The sequence below is a fragment of the Saimiri boliviensis genome, chromosome 10 (genome assembly GCF_048565385.1).
Source record: "Saimiri boliviensis isolate mSaiBol1 chromosome 10, mSaiBol1.pri, whole genome shotgun sequence".
Classification (NCBI taxonomy): domain Eukaryota; kingdom Metazoa; phylum Chordata; class Mammalia; order Primates; family Cebidae; genus Saimiri; species Saimiri boliviensis.
The window spans coordinates 28,681,760-28,707,788 of record NC_133458.1 but is presented as its reverse complement, the minus strand read 5'-3'; the positions used below and the strand labels follow the sequence as shown (position 1 = coordinate 28,707,788).

Sequence of the window (26,029 nt, the reverse complement as noted above, 5' to 3'; positions counted from 1 at the left end):
ATATCCTTTGTTCTGCTTGAACATATACACTCCGTATCAAAAACCATATGGTTTTAGATAAATCTAGTACAGTTTTTGGTATAGGTGGTGTTTTTTGTTTTTAGTGTCTATATTCATAAAACAAGAGGCCCTTTGTTAAACTTTCTAATAGCCAGAAGTTGGTGTATGTGAGCACAAAAGGCATTTTGTTGTGTTTTTTTTTAAGTAGAACTTAAAGTGCAGATTTTTCATTCCTCCCTGCAGAAAGACAAAGACGTAAAGATGGACCACTGGTTTTGTCCATCAGGTGGTCCTTGATGACCCTTGCAGGCAGTTTCATCAATAGTAAGGAAGCCAGGTTTCAGGCTAGTATTGGATGGAGAAGAAGCAGAGGCAGCAGGGTAGACAACTGTGTGGGTGAGGGAAAGAGAAGAGCAAGCTTGAAGGAGTAGCCCAGCCTGGGAAAGACTGGGTTGTGGAGACCTGAGAAGCACCGATTGACAGAAGGGAAGAGACTGTTTAAGGGTGAGACTGAAAGTTTAGTTGAGAGAGGGGAAGGAAGGAGAAATGGGTGAGTGATAAAGTTAAATCACTTGCATTTTACTCTTTGGAATTCTTGTATCCTTGTATCAAGATATTAAGCCTGAAACATAAGTGTAGTTTTCCCTCTAAATCACAAAGTGAACCAATCTGTTACATTTCTATGTGCTACATGTCTCAAAACTTGGTACAGTGTCCTTTCCAGGCCCTGATAGTGTTAGAGTGAGTAAGCATTTATTCATATTGTAATATTTGGGGTTGGCCAGAGTTTTAGGGTATTATGTTATATTTTGAGAATGTAATCATTTATAAAATTTTGCCATAAGGCCCCCTTAGACATAAGGAAAATGCTTTGTTGCAGTGACTCTTGATTTTACTTGATTCTGCAGGCCTCTGTCATTGTTGTTGGAATATATGTCATATATTGTTGGAATATATCACTAAACATCAACAACATATCCTGTTTTTTGTTTCCAAAGTTTTGTTTATCTAAAGAATTATTTGTTTATAGGCTGAGTGTGGTGGCTCACGCCTGTAATCCCAGGACTTTGGGAGGCTTGGGCAGGAGGATTGTTTGAGACCAGCCTGGGCAATATAGTGAGACTCTACAAAAAAAATTTTTTAATTAGTTGGGCATGGTGGTACTCATCTGTATTCCCAGTTACTTGGGAGGCTGAAGTGGGAGGATGGTTTGAGCCCCAGAGGTCCAGACTGCAGTGAGCTATCATCACACCACTGCATCTAGGCTGGGCAATGGAGTGAGACCCTGTCTCAAAAAAGAATTGTTTATAGTTTGATGTAGAAGTTTCATTTTGCCCTAAAGTAAAGGCAAACTCACTTTAGTGTTGTATTTAAGGAACCACTAAATCTCTAATTTTCTGTTCACTCTTAACTAATTTGATCAGTTTAATTATTGGAGGGTCAGCCAGAGTGTTACTCATTTAGAGCAATATTTTACAAGTAATACACACAGAAAGCTAATAAACATGAGAGTGTGCTGTTTATAAAAATTAGATGATACACACAAGTGTACCAACCCGCTCCAATCCTGTCTCTTCTCCCATGAGCCTTGAGGTTACTACTGTTTACACATGGGTGTTTATCTCTCCACACCATTTTTGTGCATGTTATGTTTTATACAAATAAAAGGCTCGGGAGATTGTTTAAATTGCTTTGCTTTTTACATAAATGAGATCTTGACATTGTTTTGCACCTTGCTTTTTTGTTCACTTGACATTTTAGTGAGTTATCCATTTCACTGAAGATAAATCCATCTCATTCTTTTCTTTTTCTTTTTCTTTTTTTCTTTTTTCTTTTCTTTTTTTTTTTTTTGAGACAGGATCTTGCTCTGCCACCCAGATTGGAGTGCAGTGGTGCAATCTTGGCTCACTGCAGCCTCCGCCTCCTGGGTTCAAGCACTTATCGTGCCTCAGCCTCCTGAGTAGCTGGGACTACAGACGTGCACCTCCATACCCAGCTAAGTTTTGTATTTTTAGTAGAGATAGGGTTTTACCATGTTGCCTAGGCTGGTCTCAAACTCCTGACCTCGAGTGATCTGCCTACCTCAGCCTCCCAAAGTGCTGGGATTACAGGCATGAGTCATCATGGTCTGGCATTATTTTTTTTTTCCCTGAGACAAGATCTTTGTCTGTTGCCCAGGCTGGAGTGCAGTGGCACAATCCCAGCTCACTGCAACCTCCACCTGGCAGGTCCAAGCTGTCCTCCCACCTCAGCCTCCTGAGTAGCTGGGACTACACAGGTGTGTGTCACCATGCCCAGCTAATTTCTGTATTTTTAGTAGAGATAGGGTTTCACTGTGTTGCCCAGGTTTGTCTTCAATTCCCAAACACAAGTGACCCACCTGCATCAGCCTCCCAAAGTGCTGAGATTACAGGTGTGAGCCACCACGCCCGGCCTCACGTCATTCTTTTTAATCTCTGTGTATTTTTCCATAATAGAGATTTAATATATTTTACCAGTTCTCTGTTTTCATCTGTTTTCCTGTTTTTTTTTTTTTTGTTGTTTTGTTTTGTTTTTTCATGTAGTCAGTTATAATGGCCACTGTTGTTTGTTTCTTTCTTCAGACAGTCTTGCTCTGTCGCTTAGGCTGGAGTGCAGTGGTGCAGTCTCAGCTCACTGCAACCTCCTCCTCCCAGGTTCAAGCGATTCTTCTGCCTCAGCCTTTCAAGTAGCTGGGAATACAGGTGCACACCTCCACTCACGGCTAATTTTTTATATTTTTAGTAGAGACGGGTTTTCACCGTATTGGCCAGGCTGGTCTTGAACTCCTGACCTCATGATCTGCCCGCCTTGGCCTTCCAAAGGGCTGGGATTACAGGCGTGAGCCACCGTGCCCAGCCTTGTTTTCCAGTTTTTTTTTTTCTTTTCTTTTTTTTTTTTGATACGGAGTTTCGCTCGTTACCCAGGCTGGAGTGCAATGGCGCGATCTCGGCTCACCGCAACCTCCGCCTCCTGGGTTCAGGCAATTCTCCTGTCTCAGCCTCCTGAGTAGCTGGGATTACAGGCACGTGCCACCATGCCCAGCTAATTTTTTGTATTTTTAGTAGAGACGGGGTTTCACATTGTTGACCAGGATGGTCTCGATATCTTGACCTCGTGATCCATCCGCCTCGGCCTCCCAAAGTGCTGGGATTACAGGCTTGAGCCACCGCGCCCTGCAGTTTTCCAGTTTTTTAATCATTGTGAACTGGCATCATTGAACATCTTAATACAAGTATCTTTGTCTGTAAATGTGGGTATTTTGATGGGATTGAAGGAAACAATGTTGAGAAACATAGCCAAGTTCTAACATTGATAGGAACAGAGTAAGAAAATTACCACCTTCTACCCCTTTCTCTGTGGGTTTCATGATCTTGCTTTCACAGTGCTTCCTCTGGTGAATTTTCATAAGTCTTAACCTTCACATCATCAGTAACAGTACCTTTTTTGAGAGTGAGGCACATGGGACAGACTCTCTCCCCCCCGCCCTGCCCCATAATTTCCTTAGGTACCTTTCTGTTTGTCTTAGTGCATTGTCATATTTACTCTAGAACACTTTCCACTCTCCACTGATGTGTCCTCCTCCGCCATTTCAGGACCTTCTACCCTCCCCCACTGAGTTGCTTTTCTGGTGATGAAAGAAAAAATGTAAAAGCCTGAAAACCCTCTCCTTTATTTTTTATTTTTTTCTATTTTTTGTCTAAGACCTTAACCACTCTGGACAGGACTGTAGGGTATCACTAGAGTGTGCTAAACAGATTTCTACTGCATCTTCTCTGCAGGTTTTTTGGTCACATTTTTCAGTCAAGTGTTCCAGCTTTGTGCTTATTCATTAGAATCACCTATGACTACAGAGATTCTGAAAATTTGAAGCAGGGCCTGGAAGTCTGTACTTTGAACAGTTCTCCAGGTGGTCTTTATGCCTAGGCAAGTATGAGAAACAACTGTGCAGAAGGATAAAGAAATTATTACCCATGACCAGACCATCTGCATGATTTGGCATTTGAAGGTGACTCAAGGTTAAGCCTGGATGTCGGAGACTCGGTGCTATAGACCAAGGAAACTGCCAAGTATTTCATTAGTTCCTAATCTGATGACCATCAGAATCACCTGAAAAACATTTAAAGCTACAAATGTCTGCATTCAGCTTCAGAGATTCTAAATCAATAGGGGAAACTTAAAGCTTCCTTGATGATTCTAATAACCAGCTGTGTTTGAAGACCAGCCCATTGATGCGTTACAAAAAGTAAAAGATTTGGAATCAGCATTTAAATCTTGGTTCTTTCACTTTTAATGGTTATGGACTTGGGCAAAAGGATGAAAGTTCTACTTTGGTATCTTTTGAAAGAAAGCACAAAGTGGACATTACAACTATAAATTTCTTAGCCTACAATCAGATGAAGGAAACTGATAAAAATTTCTCACCATAATAATTGAAGAGTCTGATATTCCACCATACTTATTTTATGGATTAAGTAATATTTGGGATAATATAAAAGACTTGCATAGATGTGTACATCAAATTAATAATTAACCGGGATGTGAGCTTTTAATTTCTTATTTAGTTATTAAGCATACTGCCTCCTGAATTAACTGCTTTTCATTTTCTTTAAGATCTAATTATCATGGACCTGCGACAGTTTCTTATGTGCCTGTCCCTGTGCACAGCCTTTGCCTTGAGCAAGCCCACAGAAAAGAAGGACCGTGTACATCATGAGCCTCAACTCAGCGACAAAGTTCACAATGATGCTCAGAATTTTGATTATGACCATGATGCCTTCTTGGGTGCCGAAGAAGCAAAGACCTTTGATCAGCTGACACCAGAAGAGAGCAAGGAAAGGCTTGGGTAAGGTGCCAGCTCTCAAGGGACTAGTATGTGTAATGACATTCTTTACAAAGACTACTCTTTTCTTCTTTTCTGGCTCAGTCATGAGTAAAGTTGTATTGAACTATTAATACATCTTCTGAAAGCTAACCACGGAATTGCTACCTCTAAGATTTAATTAAGTGCCTGCTTTCATACATTTTTAATTAAGTAACAGTTTGTGCCTCATTCTACAAAGCATCATTTTTGCATAAAAGTACCAAGTACTGCGGGACCCAACTTGAACTGCAGTATCTTGCTCCCAGAAGAACACTGCATGGGAAGACTTCTCATCTCTGCTGATTTTAAGTTTTAAAAACTATCTGTGACCTGTTGACTTATTGTACAAGCCAGGTCTCTGATGGGCTAATAAACTGCATATTGAGTCCCTATAAAGTTTATGATTTCCCAAGGTGTCCTTCACCCTCTTTATTTTCATTCTCAGATATTTGCTTAATTAAAAAACAAAAATCGGCTGGGCGCGGTGGCTCAAGCCTGTAATCCCAGCACTTTGGGAGGCCGAGGCAGGTGGATCACGAGGTCGAGAAATCAGACCATCCCGGTCAACATGGTGAAACCCCGTCTCTACTAAAATACAAAAAATTAGCTGGGCATGGTGGCTCGTGCCTGTAATCCCAGCTACTCAGGAGGCTGAGGTAGGAGAATTGCCTGAACCCAGGAGGCGGAGGTTGCGGTGAGCCGAGATTGTGCCATTGCACTCCAGCCTGGGTAACAAGAGCGAAACTCCGTCTCAAAAAAAAAAAAAAAAAAAAAGAAGAAAAAAAAAGAAAAAACAAAAATCAAATCAACTTTGTCTTTTAGAAAATCGTGACAAGTGATGATCTTGTTACCTCAACCTCCAGAGTAGCTGGGACTACAGGTGTATGCCACCACACTAACTCATACTGGGTTACTGTTTCAGTAACAGCGGGGCCATAGGTTCTTTGGCTCTCTTGGTAGGCAGCTTTTGACCTGAAAAATGGATTTGGTAGAATCCCAGTTGATTATTTCTAATTGGAGATCTGAGAATGTCTTCTTCGGCCCTTCCAAAGCCTTCTTTTTTAAGAAAATGCAGGTCAATTTTGTAAAAATATTCTTCTCGGTGAGCACTGTTGGTGCAACTTTCTGAATTGCATTCAAGAGATTTGTGTGGGAAGTTGTGCCACACGTAGCAATTTTCAAAAATACTTTGTCTTGATTGGTAGCGTTTTGATCATAAGACACCGTTGTAGAATTTGCTTTGGAAGATGCTGCAGAATAAATTTATTTTTTCACTGGGTTATCTGCTACCTGAAGGGTACAATGTTTTATTCTTCAACATTGACAAATTATAAAAATATTCTGCTATGTAGAATGAGCACTATCCCATATGAAAGTAGATATAGATAGATATGCATAACAGAATTTTCTATTAGGCTGCTTTCTTTTGAGAGACCATCCTCACTTTCAGTTTTAATCTAATAACTGTGCTAACATTCCAGGTTGAAAATAGAACTGCAGAGGGTATTGTAAGTCTTCATGTCACACCCATTAATATTCTGCGTGTCCAACCCACGTTTTGGTCTGCACATATTTTTTCACAAAATTACTCTTAAATAATGTAAGGCCCTTAGGTCTGGTGTCATTTAGGGTAGTTGATACTTCAGTGAAGATGTTCTGGCTCCTTGCAGGTAGGAATAAAGCTCTGCTGGCAGTTTTCAGTAGGAAGTATTCCTTTTTGTGATCAGTGAATGTTAAAAGTTTAGCACATGCACAGATTCTGTATTTGATTAGAATAAGACGATAAAATCATGTTTTTTTTGTTTTTGTTTTTTTTTTTGAGACGGAGTTTCGCTCTTGTTACCCAGGCTGGAGTGCAACGACGCAATCTCGGCTCACCGCAACCTCCGCCTCCTGGGTTCAGACAATTCTCCTGCCTCAGCCTCCTGAGTAGCTGGGATTACAGGCACGCGCCACCATGCCCAGCTGATTTTTTGTATTTTTAGTAGAGACGGGGTTTCACCATGTTGACCAGGATGGTCTTGATCTCTTGACCTCATGATCCACCCACCTCGGCCTCCCAAAGTGCTGGGATTACAGGCTTGAGCCACCGCACCCGGCCTAAAATCATGTTTTTTGTGGAATGTATGAATAGACTGCTTCTCCAAAATTTTGTCAGTAGTGACAAATATCCCTACTTTATACAGTAACATACTGTTGGGAGCAAGAATTCCATGCAAACCTTTTTTTAAAAATTTATTTACTATGGCATTTCCAAACATTGATTTGGTAGGGTACGATATACCAGAGCTGGGAACAACAGGTGTCCCCTTTTTTCCATCTGTCTATAAGGCAAGTAATTATTAAGAGATAAGTCATTGTTTATACCTTTAGTTGCAAAAATTCACTACTGTTTTTAAAATCTTTAGTAATATCTAAAAGAACACAGGAAGCATTTTAAAAAAATTAAATATGTAAGTTTCAGGGTTTTTTTCTTAATAAGAATGTTGACAAATAGACCATTATATTTGTCCTTCAAATGAAGATTTGTTTTGAGATAGTGGTTCTTAATATTTAAAAAGTTCTCTGGCCAGATGTGGTAGCTCATGCCCACAATCCCAGCAGGGAGGCTGAGGAGGGTGGATCACAAGGTCAAGAGATTGAGACTATCCTGGCCAACATGGTGAAACCCTGTCTCTACTAAAAATACAAAAATTAGCTGGGTGTGGTGGCATAAGCCTGTAGTCCCAGCTACTCTGGAGATGGAGGCAGGAGAATCACTTCAACCCAGGAGGCAGATTTTGCATTGAACCGAGATTGTGCCACTGCACTCCAGCCTGGTGATAGAGCGAGACTCCGTCTCAAAAAAAAAAAAAGAAGAAGAAAAAAATCTCATCCTTGATATATTTACTATAGAAGTAAATTTTGCATACTGAAAATTTCAGGAATATTATTCACCCTTCTGGAGCTGATTTATTGATCCAGATTCTTAAACAACTGAGGGGTTTGCTTTATGCTCCTTGAAATGTAGAGGTATGTACTACCTCCTAAAAGAAATAACATGGAGTGCACTAATGCATTGTGTCTGTCCTAGAATAAAGGCTTATTTGGTGGCATCTATAGCGTTCTTCACTATCAGAGGACTATGACACCATTAGCTTTATAAATTTACACAGGCATTTAAAGATGATAGTTTAAAGCTTTATGCCTAAAATGAGATGTGCCCACTTCCAGTGTACTTACACAACTGCCTACAGGATTGATGATCAGCAAGATAAGAATGGCTTTTACTTTTTTTTTTTTTGAGACGGAGTTTCGCTCTTGTTACCCAGGCTAGAATGCAATGTTGCGATCTAGGCTCACTGCAACCTCTACCTCCTGAGTTCAAGCAATTCTCCTGGCTTAGCCTCCAGAGTAGCTGGGATTACAGGCATGCGCCACCACACCTGGCTAATTTTTTGTATTTTTGGTAGAGACAGGGTTTCTCCATGTTGGTCAGCTGGTCTTGAACTCCCAACCTCAGGTGATCTGCCTGCCTTGGCCTCCCAAAGTGCTGGGGGATTACAGGTGTAAGCCACCATGCCCGGCTATGGCTTTTACATTTCTTAGAGGCTTGTCTAAAAATACACACACACACACACACACACACACACACACACACGTGTGTACTCTCTAGACCATATGTGGCCCACAAAGTCAGAAATATTTACTATCCCTTTTTTAAAAAAGAAGTTTGCCTTGTACAACTGTATTTCTGTTTAAGTAAAAAAATAATAATAAGTGTTTTTCTTAAGTCTTCCAATCCCTAGATTAAACCACTTGAGATATTTGCATTGAATAGAATGCTCTTCAGCCAACTTCATTAAGAAAAGCCCGGCTTGAATAGTCACATGTCTTTTTTTATCTGGGCAATCCTTCTCTTCATGCTATTTATAATAGTTTAAAAATACCTTTCAGGGATTGGAGGGACTCTGATTGCCCTTTTATTCCTTGGCCTTTATTTCTGAACTGTACAGTGACACTACTGGTAGCCAGTATCTTTTGGGCCCAAACTGTATCCCATTATAAATAATGTAGAAGTTTTCAATATTTGTATAGCTTATCTGTGAATAGTGTTAAAATGTTATAGGACTAAAATTACAACAACAATAACTGTCCTTCTGTCTGTGTAGATAGGAGAAGATATTTAAGTGGTAACTTTTTTTTTTTTTGGAGATGGAGTCTCGCTTTGTTGCCCAGCCTGGTGTGCCATGGCGGGATCTCAGCTCACTACAGCCTCTGCCTCCCAGGTTCAAGAGATTCTCCTGCCTCAGCCCTCTGAATAGCTGAGATTACAGGCATGCGCCACCATGCCTAACTAATTTTTGTATTTTTAGTAGAGATGGGATTTCACCATGTTGGCCAGGCTGGTCTTGAACTCCTGACTTCAGGTGATCTGCCTACCTTGGCCTCCCAAAGTTCTGGAATTACAGGCGTGAGCCACCACACCTGGCCAGAGACAACTTCGTACTGCTTTACCTTTCCTGTTAACATTTTAGAGCAAGATTACACATTCTCTGAAGGAAAATGTTAGTTACAGGATTTAAGTAATAGTTGTGTCTAACACCCTATCAGTATCAAGATGAGTCTCTTTTCATAGTGTCTCTATTACTCGGCAATTCTGATCTCTATCCTATGTTGTATTCATGAAATGAACACAAACTGGGGAAAGACATCATTTGCTACCAAGTGGCGATCTTTTTCAGTCCTGCGAATAATAGAGCATAGGATTATGCCAAGATTTCACTTCTGTTGGAAGTTTTGACTTGAACTTCATATTCAAACCGGGCTGCTTACTTGGGTGACATTACATAGGTTGACTTTGCCTCTATAGTTAAGTGATCGCATCTTTAAACAGAAGTTTTCATATCATGCACATTATTTTAAATCCTTAAGGTGACAGATCTGGAAGAAAAAAGCTTGTAAAGGAAGATTCATAAAGCTGCTGATTCTTTAGCTTTGTTGTTTTCCTTTATAATTTACGTACTAACCCTCTCAGCTTATTAACATTCTCATAATCAGATATACATTTTTACCACATCATTTCCTCAGTTTTCTGTTCTCATGTAAAAATCCAATTCAGTGTAGTATTTAAAAGCTGCTAGCCATTTTTTAGATAAGCATCTCCCTATCTTTTTACCTGTTTTTTAAAAATAATCTTGCCTTGAGACAATGATCCAGAACTTTTTTGATATCTTTGTATTTTTATCAAAAGTGTTACTTTTTCTAAAAGCAGCTAATTTTTTAAAAGTCTGATGTAAATATTTTGAATTTTTAGAAAACCATGATTATTTGCCAAAAAATGGAGTTTCTCTTCTGTAAGCAATGAAGAAAAAGTTCAGCCACATCTTCACTAGAGAAAATAAAAATGAAAAAAAGGAAAAACAAATCTTTACATGCTGTTTGATGTAAAGAGTGGAGAACTCTGATAGGAGTGGATATTCACTCCTAAATTCTAATCATAGGCTGAAATCTACTTGTAAAGAGATTTCTACCTCCATAGGCTGAACACAAACTGGGAAAAGACAGCTTGCTTTTGGATCCAAGTGCACCAGCCATGACTGTTGACCTTATTCACGTGGCTCATTACAGACCAGTAATGGACCATTTTTTTCAGTTGCTGGCCTGGCAGTTTTGTTTTGGAGACAATTTTTTATTTCTGTGCATTAGTCCTGGGCACACACCTGGCTAAGTCCAGAGTTCTGTGTCCTTTTAACCTTTTGCTGGATTTCTCTGCATTTTCTACAGAAAGATTGTAAGTAAAATAGATGGCGACAAGGACGGGTTTGTCACTGTGGATGAGCTCAAAGACTGGATTAAATTTGCACAAAAGCGCTGGATTTACGAGGATGTAGAGCGACAGTGGAAGGGGCATGACCTCAATGAGGACGGCCTCGTTTCCTGGGAGGAGTATAAAAATGCCACCTACGGCTACGTTTTAGGTAGGTCCCTACTATCTGGGGGAAAAAGCCTTGTGGAGCTGGCACCTTGAAACGTAACTGTTTTGTCTTGTAGAATGATTGTAGATAAAATAGACGCGGATAAAGATGGGTTTGTGACGGAGGGGGAGCTGAGATCCTGGATTAAGCACGCCCAGAAGAAGTACATATATGACAATGTTGAAAACCAATGGCAGGAGTTTGATATGAATCAAGACGGCTTAATCTCCTGGGATGAGTACAGAAACGTGACTTATGGCACTTACCTGGGTAAGGGGCAAGATGTCAGCCTGGTAGAGACCGTGGTCTTGAGTCAAAGAAACAAATGGGTCACACAATAAAGGAAAGAAAGCTTATCTTAAGTAGTTCAATTCAGTGCTAAGCTGATTTCCCTTTATTAATTTTAAATTTACATATTATGTATTTTTAAATTTGTTTAATTATGTTTTTCTGAAGTCTGGTATCTTCTACATCTTTAGCATTTTACATATATTTTACCATTTTTTCTGTATGTCATCCCTCATAGAAACAGTTTTTGGAGTAGATTTCATTTAAAAGGATATATTGGGCCGAGTGCTGATAGCTCACACCTGTAATCCTGACACTTTGGGATGCTGAGGTGGGAGGATTGCCTGAGCCAAGGAGTTTGATCTGGGCAACATAGTGAAACCCTGTCTCTACCCCCCCAAAAAAAAAAAAAAAAAAAATTTTTTTTTAAATTAGCCAGGCATGATGGCGCACACCCGTAGTCCCAGCTACTCAGGAGGTTGAGATGGGAAGATCACTTGAGCCCAGGAAGTTGAGGCAGCAGTGAGCCATGATTGCACTGCTGTGCTTTAGCCTTGGGGACAGAGTGAGACCTGTCAAGAAAAAAAAAAGGGGTGGGGGGAGGCTTTTATAAAGCTGCATAGTTCCAACAATGCAAAGCAAGGGGCTTTGAGATGTCTGTTGACATGGTCCCAATAAAGTGTTGGACCTAAAATTCAAACCAATTGAGATTTCTTTATAACTGGTGAGAATTCTTTCTTAATAAAATAGATTTCCTTGATAAAATTTATTTCAGTATGTCTGCTTATGAAGTTTAGAAATGAAAATTTCCCATTTGTTTTCTCTGGCACACGAGTTTATCAGCCTGCTTTGCAAATGCTTCAAGGCAAATAAATGTTGATTTGATTGCTTTTTGTTCATTTGATAGCTTGTATGCTTGGACCACTTGTTAGTCATTTTCTTTTACTTGTAACACTTGCCTGCTGCTAAATACTAGGCAGTGATCTTACTGAGTTGATGACCCAAGGTGTTTTTATTTGTGAAATTCCTCTATTGTACATGGTTACAGTTTAAGACAAAATTATATATTAATATAAATGGTACTTGCTGCATTTTTGTCCTGGAAATTAGGCAACTTTCTGGGTAAAAGCAAGCATTCTCCACCACTGACTGACAGTGAGTGTATAATAGATCTGTTTCCCCACTGGACAGACAGCTGTCTGCGTTAATTACAGGATTGCATGCATTTCTGGTGAAGAGACTTTTATTTCGGTGTCAGGCTTGTTCTCATTCCTAAGACTAAAGAGGCACTCTCTCTCAATGCTTGATACTTAGCCAAGAACCAAACATATCCTTCACCCAATTAGAACACATGTATTAAACAGTCAGCACAGATGGAGAGGCATCCTGCTTCTTGCTGTGGCTGAGACCCAGCACCTTCCTGATTTATTTGGAATTAATTATAAAGCAAAGAGTAGGCTATTAGTGATCTAAACAAAATGGTGTGTAAACAAATCTCAGCTCTGACCTAGGCTCTCACTTGCTGCCCAGAATGATTCTTCAACACTGTGTATGATTATGTGCATAAAAATCTGTTGAGAGCTCTGTTGCCTCACAGGGCAGATGATTCAACGTAATGGGTATTTCTACTGCCTGAGACTACATAAGCTGAAGCACCGGCTGGAGAAGCAATGTCTTTATAAGGCATCTTTCCCCAGAGGCATGCGGGTGGACAGCACTGAGGGGGTCATGAGTCGGCTTACAGAAGTGAGGAGGAGTTTTTGTTATTGTGTGTTCTTGATTCAATTGGGAGTTCAGGCATAAACTATCCATGAGAGAAAGGTTAGCACTCTCTCTGCCACAAGTAGAATATGAACTACTAAGATCTACCCTGCCTATAGCAAAACTAGATCAAGAGCTTACCTAAAGCTGTATACAGGCGCACTAGGGCCAACCCTAGTGCTTAAGATAAATACAGCATTCCAAGCAGAGTTATAGGCATATAGGTTTTGTCTTTAAAAATAAAGTTTTGGCTAGGCATTACAGTGGCTTATGCCTTAATCCTACGACTTTGGGAGGCCGAGGCAGAAAGGTTGCTTGAGCCCAGGAATTCGAGACCAGTTAGGGCAACAAAGCCAGACCTAATCTTTATTAAAAAAAAAAAAAAAAAAAAATTGGCCGGGCGCGGTGGCTCAAGCCTATAATCCCAGCACTTTGGGAGGCCGAGGCGGGTGGATCATGAGGTCAAGAGATCAAGACCATCCTGGTCAACATGGTGAAACCCCGTCTCTACTAAAAATACAAAAAGTTAGCTGGGCATGGTGGTGCGTGCCTGTAATCCCAGCTACTCAGGAGGCTGAGGCAGGAGAATTGCCTGAACCCAGGAGGCGGAGGTTGCCGTGAGCCGAGATCGCGCCATTGCACTCCAGCCTGGGTAACAAGAGCAAAAAACTCCGTCTCAAAAAAAAAAAAAAAAAAAAAAATTAAAAATTAGCCATGAATGGATATTTGTCAGTAGTCCTAGCTACTTGGGAGGCAGAGGCAAGAGGATTGCTTGAACCCAGGAGTCCAAGACTACAGCAAGCTATGATTGTGCATTCTAGCCTGGGCCACAGAACAAGACTCCGACTCTAAAGATTTAAAAAAAAAAAAAAAAAAAAGTTTTGTATCTTTCTATTTCCATCCTTATGTGTATATGTGCATGTTGCTATTAGGCTATTTGAGTCCAGTCACCATGTTTTATCCCAAGGTGGGGAGGAGAGTGCTTATGTAAGAATCTAGTCTTTAAAGTATAAGTTGTCTTCTGTTATGTTTTTTATTTATGTTATATAGTACTTAAACTTTGTTTAGAAGAGACACTTTAATACATGAGAAAGGCTTGTTTTCCTTATGTTCTCCATATTCAACCTATTATGGCTTTAGGGATGTGTGTGTACACACACACACACACACACACACACACACACACACACACTCTATACAGGACCCCAAAGACTTATGATTCATTAAGCTATTTTACTGAATTTTTGACACTCAATAAAGAATGAAGCTTCAAGATGCTCAACTCTCAAAATAGTGCAGTAGTTTTTGTTTTTGTTTCTTTAAACTGTGCTTAAAGTGTGGAAAGATTGAACAGTCTCAAAGGTCAGCAGTAATGTTATTCTTAAAGGGGCCCCATGGGTCTTTTTTATGAAACTGCTACCATATCCTTTTTATGTAATCAATATGTTGCCGAAACAGTAATTTCTTATCATTAATGTAGTGTCTTTTACTTTTTAAAATATCTTCACAAAATCTTCGTCTGTTATCTTACTTGTTTTGTACAGCAACTCATATTGAAAAAAATTTTTATTTTCTGCAATTAATGCCACATTTTTCAGCTTAAAAACTAAATTTCAGTTTTCTAGATTATTGTATAGAGTCTAGATACCTGCTGCTTGTGTAGCTCGATGTCATAACAGATGGGTAGTTTCAAATTCAATTTGGTTGTAATCTAAGGTGGGGTTTTTTTTTTTTTGGTAATAAAAACATAAAATGTTACTGACATAATAAAATGAACTGTATGTATTTAAGTGCACAATTGATGAGTTTTGACATACGTATTTACTAGTGAAACCACCACTGCAATCACGATAATGAGCATATCCATTATTTTCCTCATGTCCCTTGGTAATCCTTCTCATCCTCCCCATTCCCCTGTCCCTAAGCAATCACTGATCTATTTTCTGTGACTCTAAATTAGTTTGCATTTTCTAGAATTTTACATAAATGGGGATGAACAGTACCAGTAACTCTTAATAGATATCTGCGTTGACGGAAGAAAAAAATAGCAGAATGTGATCTTCAAAGTGGTGGCATTTTATTGCTTTAATTCAAGTGTCCATTATATGAGGTAGAAGGCCTTTGGTATCTGTCTTCTTAATGAGATCCTAATGTTTAATAAAAATAGCAATAACTGACGTGTATTGAAAGGCAGCTATGTTCTAAGCATTGTTCTAAGCACTTAGATATATTTCCTCATTTAAACCTCATAGCAATTCTGTGAGGTCAGCAGCATTACTGTCTGTTTTACAGATAAAGAGACCAAGACACAGTTAAGTTACCTGCCCAAGACCAAACAGCTAGAAAATGGTAGAGTTCAAACTCAGGCCACATGGGACTTTAGAGCCACCACTGCCTTCCACATGTGACTGGGAAATTCAAGCCTTCTAGTAGCCTTAATACCAATAATGAAACATAACAGTGAGTTGCATAGTTTAAGAGCCAGAGTTCCATGTGAACTTGGACTTGATGCTGAGATCTGATTACTGGAGCTGTAGCCCAAAACTAAATGTCTTTGTACTGCCGCAATTTTACCTGTGTAGTCAATTGTGTAATCAATTATTTCTTCATTGCTTTGTTTATCTTTGTTGGAAATTGATTGCCTCGCCCCCCCCACATTTTTCTGTTTTCTGAAAGCCTTTTAAGTTTTGACCTAAATTTTTGTTTTCTAGATGATCCAGACCCTGATGATGGATTTAACTATAAACAGATGATGGTTAGAGATGAACGGAGGTTTAAAATGGCAGACAAGGATGGAGATCTCATTGCCACAAAGGAGGAGTTCACAGCTTTCCTGCACCCTGAGGAGTATGACTACATGAAAGATATAGTAGTACAGGTGGGTGAGATGAGGATTCTGAACAGGGACTCGGTTTCTCCTTTTGTGGCTTATTCCATCTTTCCCCTTTAGCTTTTTTTCATGTATTTGGCAGAGGGATTTGCTATATAAGTACTGGCCAGATTCAGAATCCAAGGTCTGTCACTGTTTTTCTGTGACCTTGATAAAGTCATTTTTCAGGTGCCTTAGGCATTCTGTTTAGAATGATAATACCTTCTGTCATATAATATATGCCATTTCATTGGTAGCTTCATACTGTAAGAATGGCAGGAAATCCCATTATTTAAAATATCCCATGACCAGTGGTCAGACATTGAGTAATAACAGTGATGCAAAAGAACTCTCACAGAAGGCAGTTACTGATAACATAGACTATCTATAGCTATATACACAATCACTGGTCACATCTCCTGTTAGTGTGACTTTAGCATGACTAAGGCTACCAGGTAGATCATCATGGGCTTGTTGAGATAGTTTGTCATTAAGCAGTGTCAGTGGTCTGCCAAGAAGACTCAGATATTTTAGATTGAAGCATTAAGAAATTGCTCATGAGCCGGGCGCGGTGGCTCAAGCCTGTAATCCCAGCACTTTGGGAGGCTGAGGCGGGCGGATCACGAGGTCAAGAGATCGAGACCATCCTGGTCAACATGGTGAAACCCCGTCTCTACTAAAAATACAAAAAATTAGCTGGGCATGGTGGCGCGTGCCTGTAATCCCAGCTACTCAGGAGGCTGAGGCAGGAGAATTGCCTGAACCCAGGAGGCGGAGGTTGCGGTGAGCCAGAGATCGCGCCATTGCACTCCAGCCTGGGTAACAAGAGCGAAACTCCGTCTCAAAAAAAAAAAAAAAAAAAATTGCTCATGTTTTACCATTTCCTGGCTAGAAATGGTTTTAACCATACAGGCACACATACGTACGTACATACATGCATATGTGTGTGTTTAGTGAATAATAAATGTTTGCCTAAACTAGATACTATACTTTCTTCTGGCATATTCATTCAGAGACTAACTTAATAGTCTCTTCTTATTCTTTCCTGTTTAGGAAACAATGGAAGATATAGATAAGAATGCTGATGGTTTCATTGATCTAGAAGAGTATATTGGTAAGTCTCTGCTTCTAGTGTTTTTCTTAAAAGAAGCTGAGAAGCTTTGAAAGACATATTTACTGGTGGGTGCGGTGGCTCACACCTGTAATCCCAGCACTTTGAGAGGCTGAGGCAGGTGAATCACCTGAGGTCAGGAGTTAAAGATCAGCCTGGCCAACATGGTGAAACCCCATCTCTACAAAAAATACAAAAATTAGTCAGGTGTGGTGGTGGGCATCTGTAATCCCAGATACTTGGGAGGCTGAGGCAGAAGAATCCTTGAACCTAAGAGGCAGTGGTTGCAGTGAGCCAAGATCACACCATTGCACTTCAGCTTGGGTGACAGAGGGAAACTGTGTCTCACATACACACACACACACACACACACACACGATGTATTTGCCTGTAGAAACAATTTACCCCATGAGTGAACTCTCCCTATATCATTAACTGTCACCAGATCATTAACCAGACCAGTGTGATAGTGGGTTGTGATAAAGTGTCAGAAGCCACACTCCCCAATCAAAATATGTGAGCCACGTATGCAATTTTAACTTTTAGCCACATTAAAAAGTAAAAAGAGCCGGGCGCGGTGGCTCAAGCCTGTAATCCCAGCACTTTGGGAGGCCAAGGCGGGTGGATCACGAGGTCAAGAGATCGAGACCATCCTGGTCAACATAGTGAAACCCCATCTCTACTAAAAATACAAAAAATTAGCTGGGCATGGTGGCGCGTGCCTGTAATCCCAGCTACTCGGGAGGCTGAGGCAGGCGAATTGCCTGAACCCAGGAGGCAGAGGTTGCAATGAGCCGAGATCGTGCCATTGCACTCCAGCCTGGGTAACAAGAGCAAAAACTCCGTCTCAAAAAAAAAAAAAAAAAAAAGTAAAAAGAAACAGATGAAATTAATTTCAACAGCATGTTACTTAACCTAATATTCCAAAATACTATAATTTCCACTTAATAATATAAACTGAGGGTTTTTTTTTTAAATACTGATAGCACATCCCAGCCACATTGCAAGTGCTCAGTAAGCACCTGTGGCTACCATCCTGAATAGCACAGATACAGTGTGTCCTGCATGCTGTATAAAACTGATGTAGAGTTGCAGGGAGCCCAGACTGACATTGGGAAATCCCGGGAAAGGAGATCAGGAATAGATTAAGAGATGGATGAATAAATGACCGGGAGTTGTTGATCTCTCTTGTAGCTATTCCTTTTTACTGTGTTCTGTTCATATTTTCTGCCCTGACTACTTTCCGTTTGCTTTTTAAGTTTCTCCCTTTTGACATTTCTCTTTTTAGTTGTCTAAATTTTTTTAAAAAAACATTCTTTTGGATGTTACACCTTCAAGGCTTACTTCTCCCAAGTAAAGCTCTGTTTTATTACCCTCAGACTAATTTTAAGATTTTCCCATTGCTTAAAAAAAAATAAGAGCTATCTTTCTTACCAAGTAATTGAGCAAATTGTTTCCCAATTACTGTGATGGAAATTAAAATGAGTAAAGGAGCTGGGTGTGGTGGCATACCCAGCTACTTGGAAGGCTGAGGCAGAAGGATCACTTGAGTCCAAGAGTTCTGGGCTGTAGTCAGTCACAAATTTATCATCAGTATGGTGACCTCCTGGGAGCAGTGGGTCACCAGGTTGCGTAAGGAGGGCTAAACCGGCCCAGGACAGAATTAGAACTGGTTAAAACTGTGCTGATTGTTAATGAATGATTGTGCCGTGTATAGCAACTCTACTCCAGCCTGAGCAACATAATGAGACCCCATCTCTTTAAAAAAATGAGTAAAGATGGAAAGTATGACTGTTACTATCTTTAGAAAGATATTAGATATTTTAATATTTCACATACTTATTTTCATTTGTAATAACTTACTCTAGCACACCAGTGACTTTGTGTTTCATATAAGCTTGTTTGTGTTCAGATCTTGTAAGTCGGAAAGGAAGACTTAATCTTTACTTCTCTCACCTGTCATTAAACTGTGTGGCTGTGTGGGGCAAGTCGCTCCTTTACTTAAGTGTCGTCTAATTATACATGTTATTTACATGCTAGAATTATTCCAATTGAATTACTCCTTTACTGGTTACCTCCCTTTTCTTCTAAGGCTCAGTGATTTTTCTTTTTTTTTTTTGGCGGGGGGGGGGGGGGGGGGCGGGGAACACATTGTTTCACTCTTGTTGCCCAGGCTGGAGTGCAGTGGTGTGATCTCGGCTCACCGCAACCTCCGCCTTCAGGTTCAAGCAATTCTCCTGCCTCAGCCTCCTGAGTAGCTGGGATTACAGACATGCACCACCACAGCCAGCTAATTTTGTATTTTTAGTAGCGATGGGGTTTCTCCATATTGGTCAGGCTGGTCTCGAACTCTCAACTTCAGGTGATCTGCTGGCCTTGGCCTCCCAAAGTGCTGGGATTACAGGCGTAAGCCACCACTCCCGGCATACTTTAAACTTTTTAAAAAAGGATGAAAAATGTTTTCCTAAATTGATTTTTTTTTTTTTTTGAGACGGAGTTTCGCTCTTGTTACCCAGGCTGGAGTGCAATGGCATGATCTCGGCTCACTGCAACCTCCGCCTCCCGGGTTCAGGCAATTCTCCTGCCTCAGCCTCCTGAGTAGCTGGGATTACAGGCACAGACCACCATGCCCAGCTAATTTTTTGTATTTTTAGTAGAGACGGGGTTTCACTATGTTGACCAGGATGGTCTCGAGCTCTTGACGTTGTGATCCACCCGCCTCGGCCTCCCAAAGTGCTGGGATTACAGGCTTGAGCCACCGCGCCCGGCCTTTTTTTTTTTTTTTTTTTTTTTTGAGAAGTTTATCAGGACAGTGGACAAATGCCTAGGTGCATTTACTGATCCCAAGTTGATGTTAATAGGATTTAAATAATTTACTTTTTTTTTTGAGACAGAGTTTCGCTCTTGTTACCCAGGCTGGAGTGCAATGGCGCGATCTCGGCTCACCGCATCCTCCGTCTCCTGGGTTCAGACAATTCTCCTGCCTCAGCCTCCTGAGTAGCTGGGATTACAGGCACGCACCACCATGCCCAGCTAATTTTTTGTATTTTTAGTAGAGATGGGGTTTCACCATGTTGACCAAAGATGGTCTTGATCTCCTGACCTTGTGATCCACCCCCCTCAGCCTCCCAAAGTGCTGGGATTACAGGCTTGAGCCACCGCGCCCGGCTAATTTACTTTTAAATAATTTATCTTTTTATTCTTGGCTCTTGCCATTTTATTGCCATTGCTAAAACTGAGGAGCTCATTTGAACCTCCCAAGGAGAAGAATTTTTATAACTGTTAACTACATCACTTATCAAGCATTGAGGCCAAATAAGGAGATATTTCTGTCTCCCTGTGTATCATATAGATTCAAGGGCAGAGGAGTTATGTTTTGAAACTACCAAAACTGTCTTGTGCATGTGTGCTTTTTTTTTTTTGCAAGTCAGTAACTAATGCAAACACTTTTACATCTGGGATGCTGTGTCACCCAGGATGGAGTTCAGTGGTGTGATCTCCACTCACTGCAACCGCTACCTCCCAGGTTCAGGCGATTCTTGTGCCTCAGCCTCCTGAGTAGTTGGGATTACAATCATGCACCACCATGCATGGCTAATTTTTGGTGTGTGTGTGTTTTTGTTTGCTTGTTTGTTTGGTTGGTTGGTTGGTTTATTTGAGACAGATCACACCACTGCACTCCAGCCTGGGTAACAGAGTAAGACTCTGTTTCAAAAATAAATAATAAATAAAAATAGAAATTCAAATAGTTTATCATCTTTATTCATCTAGCTTTAAAATGCACTTTATGTTGTATTGTATATTCTATCTTATTTTAAAACCATATCTTTTTTTATTGAGACACAGTCACTCTGTCACCAGGTGCCAGGCTGGAGTGCAGTGGCGTGATCTTGGCTCACTGCAACCTTCTCCTCCCAGGTTCAAGCAGTTCTCCTGCCTCAGCCTCCCGAGTACCTGGGACTACAGGCGTGCAGCACCACGCCTAGCTAATTTTTGTATTTTTAGTAGAGAGGGGGTTTCACCATGTTGGCCAGGATGGTCTTGATCTCTTGACCTCGTGATCTACCCGCCTTGGCCTCCCAAAGTGCTGGGATTACAGGCATGAGCCACCTCGCCTGGCCTTAAAACCATCTTTTAAGCATGTATCTATATTCTAGTTCAGAACTTTCCAACCTGCATATTGCAAATCAGTCCTCTTGGCACTCAGGACACCTTGGGCAGGGCCCTGGTCCAATGGACCATACAAATACTGCATTTTCTGGATGTGCTGTAGCATGGGAAAAAATTGGCAAATGCTGCTCTGAGGAATTTCTCTTGTGAGTTTAAGACAGAGGAATACTTCTACCCTTAACCCTCAAGGTCAGGAAAATGGCAGTACTGACTAAATAACTACCTTTGCTTAGAACCTGTAGGAACCATTTAGACTTCTCTTTAGGTGTGTTCCCATACCTTATATGCAATGCAGGTACACTTAACTTAGATGTCTTATAACTCAAGCATTTTCAAACTTGTTCACTCACATAACTCCTGAAAGAATTTGACATACAGCTTTCCCTTACGTGTTTTCAAGTTGACATCTAAAATATTTAATTAAGAAATTTAAACAGTTGTAAAGAATAATCTCTGTTCGGCCGGATGCCGTGGCTCATGCCTGTAATACCAGAATTTTGGGAGGCCGACGCAGGTGGATCACTTGAGCCCAGGAGTTTGAGACCATCCTGGACAACATGGCACAACCCTGTCTACAAAAAATACAAAATTAGCCGGGCATGGTGGCATGTGCCTATAATCCAAGCAAATCAGTAGGATGACTCGAGCCTGAGAGTTTGAGGTTGCAGTGCGCTGTGATTGTACCACTGCACTCCAGTCAGTGTGGGCAACAGAGCAAGCCCCCGTCTCAAAAAAAAAAAAAAAAGAATAGTCTCTGTTGGTGATAAGCATTGACATTTTGAAAGTAATTCTGAAAGAAATCTATACAATTTAAATACAAAATGTCATAATAATTTCTTACCTGCCATCATTCATATGAATAATTTGGACACACCAACTTTAAAAAGATAATCAGGAAATTTAAATTCAGGCTGGATAGGCCGGGCTTGGTGGCTCAAGCCTGTAATCCCAGCACTTTGGGAGGCCGAAGCGGGTGGATCACGAGGTCGAGAGATAGAGACCATCTTGGTCAACATAGTGAAACCCCGTCTCTACTAAAAATACAAAAAACTAGCTGGGCGTGGTGGCACGTGCCTGTAATCCCAGCTACTCAGGAGGCTGAGGCAGGAGAATTGCCTGAGCCCAGGAGGCAGAGGTTGCGGTGAGCCGAGATCGCGCCATTGCACTCCAGCCTGGGTAACGAGAGCGAAACTCCGTCTCAAAAAAAAAAAAAAAAATTCAGGCTGGATATTAGATCATACCAAGGGATTTATTTTGTAATATGAAAATGGCATTATGGGTATATACAAAAATACCTATAATTTTTAGAGATACATTCTGAAATATATAGGGATGAAGTGATGTCGAGATTTGCCTTAAAATAATTGAGGGGGGGAAAAAAGAGCTGAAGCATGTATGTCAAAAATTTGATTGAGTTTGATGATGGCTAATAGGAGTTCTTTAGACTGTTTTCTACTTTTGTATGTATTTGAAAGTTATTTCTTATAAGTAGAATATTTATATCATGATGCTTAGAATATAGTAAGCAGTCAATGTTAGCTGCTATTTTTGCATTTCATAATAGTTAAGGAAATTTTTTTGGTACTGTTATTTTTTAGTCATGGTGTGTGATTAACAACAATGGGACCATCGCTTACTTGCCCTTTTTTTGTTTAAATTTTAGAGATTTGGGGATATTTATACCACTTACCAGTCACCATATGGTATTGTCTTGAAAAAACAAATGAATAAATTGTTCACCAACTTGGAAATTTTACGCTCTTCCTATTTCTTCTTCTTCTCCTTCTTCTTCTTCTTCTTCTTTCTTCTTCCTTCTTATTTTTCCTCCTTTTTTTTTTTTTTTAAGATAGAGTCTCCTCCTTTAGCCCATGCTGGAGTGCAGTGGCACAATCACAGCTTACTGCAGCCTTGACCTTCAAGGTGGGGAGATCAAGTGATCCTCTCACCTCAGCTGGGACTGCAGAAGAGCAGCTAATTTTTTTACTATTCTTATAGACATGGGTCTCCCTATGTTGACCAGACTGGTCTGGAAATCCTGGGCTCAAGAGCTCTACCTGCCTTGGTCACCCAAAGTGCTGGGATAACAGATGTGAGCCACATGACCTTCTTTTTTTCTTTTTCTTTTTGAGAAAGGTCCTAACTCTGTCACCCAGGCTGGAGTACAGTTGCATGATTATGGATCACTGCAGCCTTGACCTCCCGGGCTCAAGCCATCCTCCCACCTCAGCCTCTGGAGTATATAAGATATAGGTGTGCATCGCCATGCCTGGCTAATTTTTGTTTTGTTGTTTTGTTTTGTTTTGTTTTGTTTTGAGGCAGAGTCTTGCACTGTCGCTCAGGCTGTAGTGCAGTGGTACGATCTCAGCTCACTGCAATCTCCGCCTCCTGAGTTCGAGCAATTCTCCTGCCTCAGCCTCCGGAGTAGCAGGGACTACAGACGTGTTGCCACCACACCCAACTAATTTTTTTGTATTTTTAGTACATACGGGGTTTCACCATGTTGGCCAGAATGGTCTCGATCTCCTGACCTCGTGATCCGCCCACCTTGGCCTTCCAAAGTGCTGGGATTATAGATGTGAGCCACTACCATACCTGGCCTAATTTTTGTATTTCTTGTAGAGGTTTTACCATGTTGTCCAGGCTTGTCTCAAACTCATGAGTCAGCCTTCTATTTGTTAGATTTATTTTCAGTTTACTTCCTCAACAGAGTTATATTCTGACATATTTTATCTTGAAAGCCTTAAGTCACTTTGACATTCTTATTTGCAAGAACATTGTGTATGTAAATTGAAATATGTAAAGTTGTTTTCTGTGATATGGCTCTTAAGTGTTTTTAGAGTCTTCTGGGTTAAGTTACTATTACAATTATTAATACAAAATTGAACAAAATAACATTTATTGCAAACGTTTTATGTTAATGTATTTTTAAATGCATTTCTTTGATAACTTTTTTCAAATGGTTTCATATCCATGGATGACAATTACTTATTGCTAGAGTGAAATGAGATTCAGCACCAATTCTTAATTTTTGTTTTTTTAGAGGAAGTACTAACAGACTTTGTTTACATTAGTAAATAAGTTGAAGGGAATGGAAGATTTGTCATAGCAATGTCATTTAGTTCTTGGGAACTCCTTTTGAATTATATGCCAGAAATCATGTATTCTGTCATCAAAAATTATGTTTTATTTGTTTTTCCTCTTTTTTGTGTGTGAGGTGGAGTCTTGGTCTGTTGCCCGGTTTGGAGTGCAGAGGCGTGACCTTGACTCAGTCCAGCCTCTGCCTCCCGGGTTCAAGCGATTCTCCTGCCTCAGTAGCTGGGTTTACAGGTGCAGGCCACCAAACCTGGCTAATTTTTTTTTGTTTTTTAAAGTAGAGCTGGGGTTTCACCATGTTGGCCAGGCTGGTCTCGAACTCCTGATCTCAAGTGAGCCACTGTGCCTCACCCAAAAATTATGTTTAATGATCCCTCAGGTAAAACTCAATTAGGCCATTTTTTTAGGACTTTTTTTTTTTTTTTTTAAACAAAGAATTTAAAACCTTTTAAATTGGCATCCAAAAGAATTTATTCATTTTTTTTTTTTCAGAAATCTGCATTCTCAAAACTGACACAAGTATTTCTTTTTTCTTTTTTTTTTTTTTTGAGACTGAGTCTTGCTCTGTCACCCAGGCTAGAGTGTTATTGACGTGATCTCAGCTTATTGCAACCTCTGCCTCCTGAGTTCAAATGATTCTCCTGCCTCAGCCTCCCGAGTAGCTGGGATTACAGCCACACACCACCATGCTCAGCTAATTTTTGTATTTTTAGTAGAGATGAGGTTTCCCTGTTTTGGCCAGGCTGGTCTTGAACTCCTGACCTCAGGTGATCTGCCTGCCTTGGCCTCCCAAAGTGCTGGGCGTGAGCCACCATGCCCAGCCAGACACTAGTATTTCTAGTTGTCTCTTTTTTATTATCTTGGAGCTTTTTACACTGTAGTTTCAAAATGGATGAAAATATGCCTTTCTTTTATAAAGTGGGACAAGGGCGGTTGTGAAAGGGGGGAGATGGAAAAAAGCCTTGATGGCCAGAGGTACATTCTTACGAACATCAATTTTTAGGAAAACTATATGTGGAACTGAGTATCTGGAATTTGATTCTCTCTTGACTGACCTTTCTCAGTGTACTCCTTGACAGTGTTCATAACCCCCAGGGGCATGCTTGTCCCAACTGAAGGCCACTGGTATAATGCGCTCTGTAGTAATTGGTTGGTAGACAGCTTGCGCTTATCCACTTCCCAGATTTCCTTGAGAATGTAAAACTGCATCTTTCTAAAACCAGTGGTCCAGTTTAATTAGCTACTTTAGGGTGAAATGAAATGTAGGGAACAAGTCTAATTCTTTCTTGATGGTGGTAATCTCCTCTTATTTCTGCATTTATTGAGGTATGGGATTCTTTGCTCTCATGTGACTTAAAATCAGCAGTTGGATATTTTTTTTTTCCTAGATCAGTAATTAAGCCTCAGGAAAATACCTTGCTTTCTGAGGTCTCTCTGGCCTAAAATACCCTTGCAGCTGCTGTTGGGTTCCAAACAGATGGATGAGGAAAAAGGGTTAGGCCAGATTAGCATGAGGCAGTTTTTGGGAAAAGACAAACCCTTCTTTTATGTGTCTGCGTATGCAGGTGACATGTACAGCCATGATGGGAATACTGATGAGCCAGAATGGGTAAAGACAGAGCGAGAGCAGTTTGTTGAGTTTCGGGATAAGAACCATGATGGGAAGATGGACAAGGAAGAGACCAAAGACTGGATCCTTCCCTCAGACTATGATCATGCAGAAGCAGAAGCCAGGCACCTGGTCTATGAATCAGACCAAAATAAGGTAAGTCTGGCCAGGCCCACACAATCTATCCTGGATTGAAGTCTGCTTCTAGGGGATCACCTAAACAGTTTCTGTTAAGGTGCATAGAGCATTTAAAGTATTAATCCGTCTAAGCTAAGCATCTGAATTTGGA

General features: G+C 40.5%; 1 protein-coding gene across 4 annotated transcripts in view; it reads left to right on the top strand.

Moving 5' to 3' along the window:
- CALU (calumenin) overlaps positions 1-26,029 on the top strand; it is a 35,484-nt gene that overhangs the window by 5,822 nt on the left and 3,633 nt on the right. For 2 of the 4 annotated variants that reach the window (XM_074379098.1, XM_039472742.2), the window contains exons 2-6: positions 4,633-4,864; positions 10,916-11,109; positions 15,600-15,766; positions 16,811-16,871; positions 25,697-25,896. In XM_074379098.1, coding sequence (XP_074235199.1) covers positions 4,644-4,864; positions 10,916-11,109; positions 15,600-15,766; positions 16,811-16,871; positions 25,697-25,896 — 843 coding nt within the window. In that variant the 5' untranslated portion in view covers positions 4,633-4,643. Of the gene's footprint in view, positions 1-3,800; positions 3,946-4,632; positions 4,865-10,648; positions 10,843-10,915; positions 11,110-15,599; positions 15,767-16,810; positions 16,872-25,696; positions 25,897-26,029 lie in introns of all 4 variants that reach the window. The other 2 variants (XM_074379097.1, XM_039472740.2) reach the window with 2 other exon arrangements.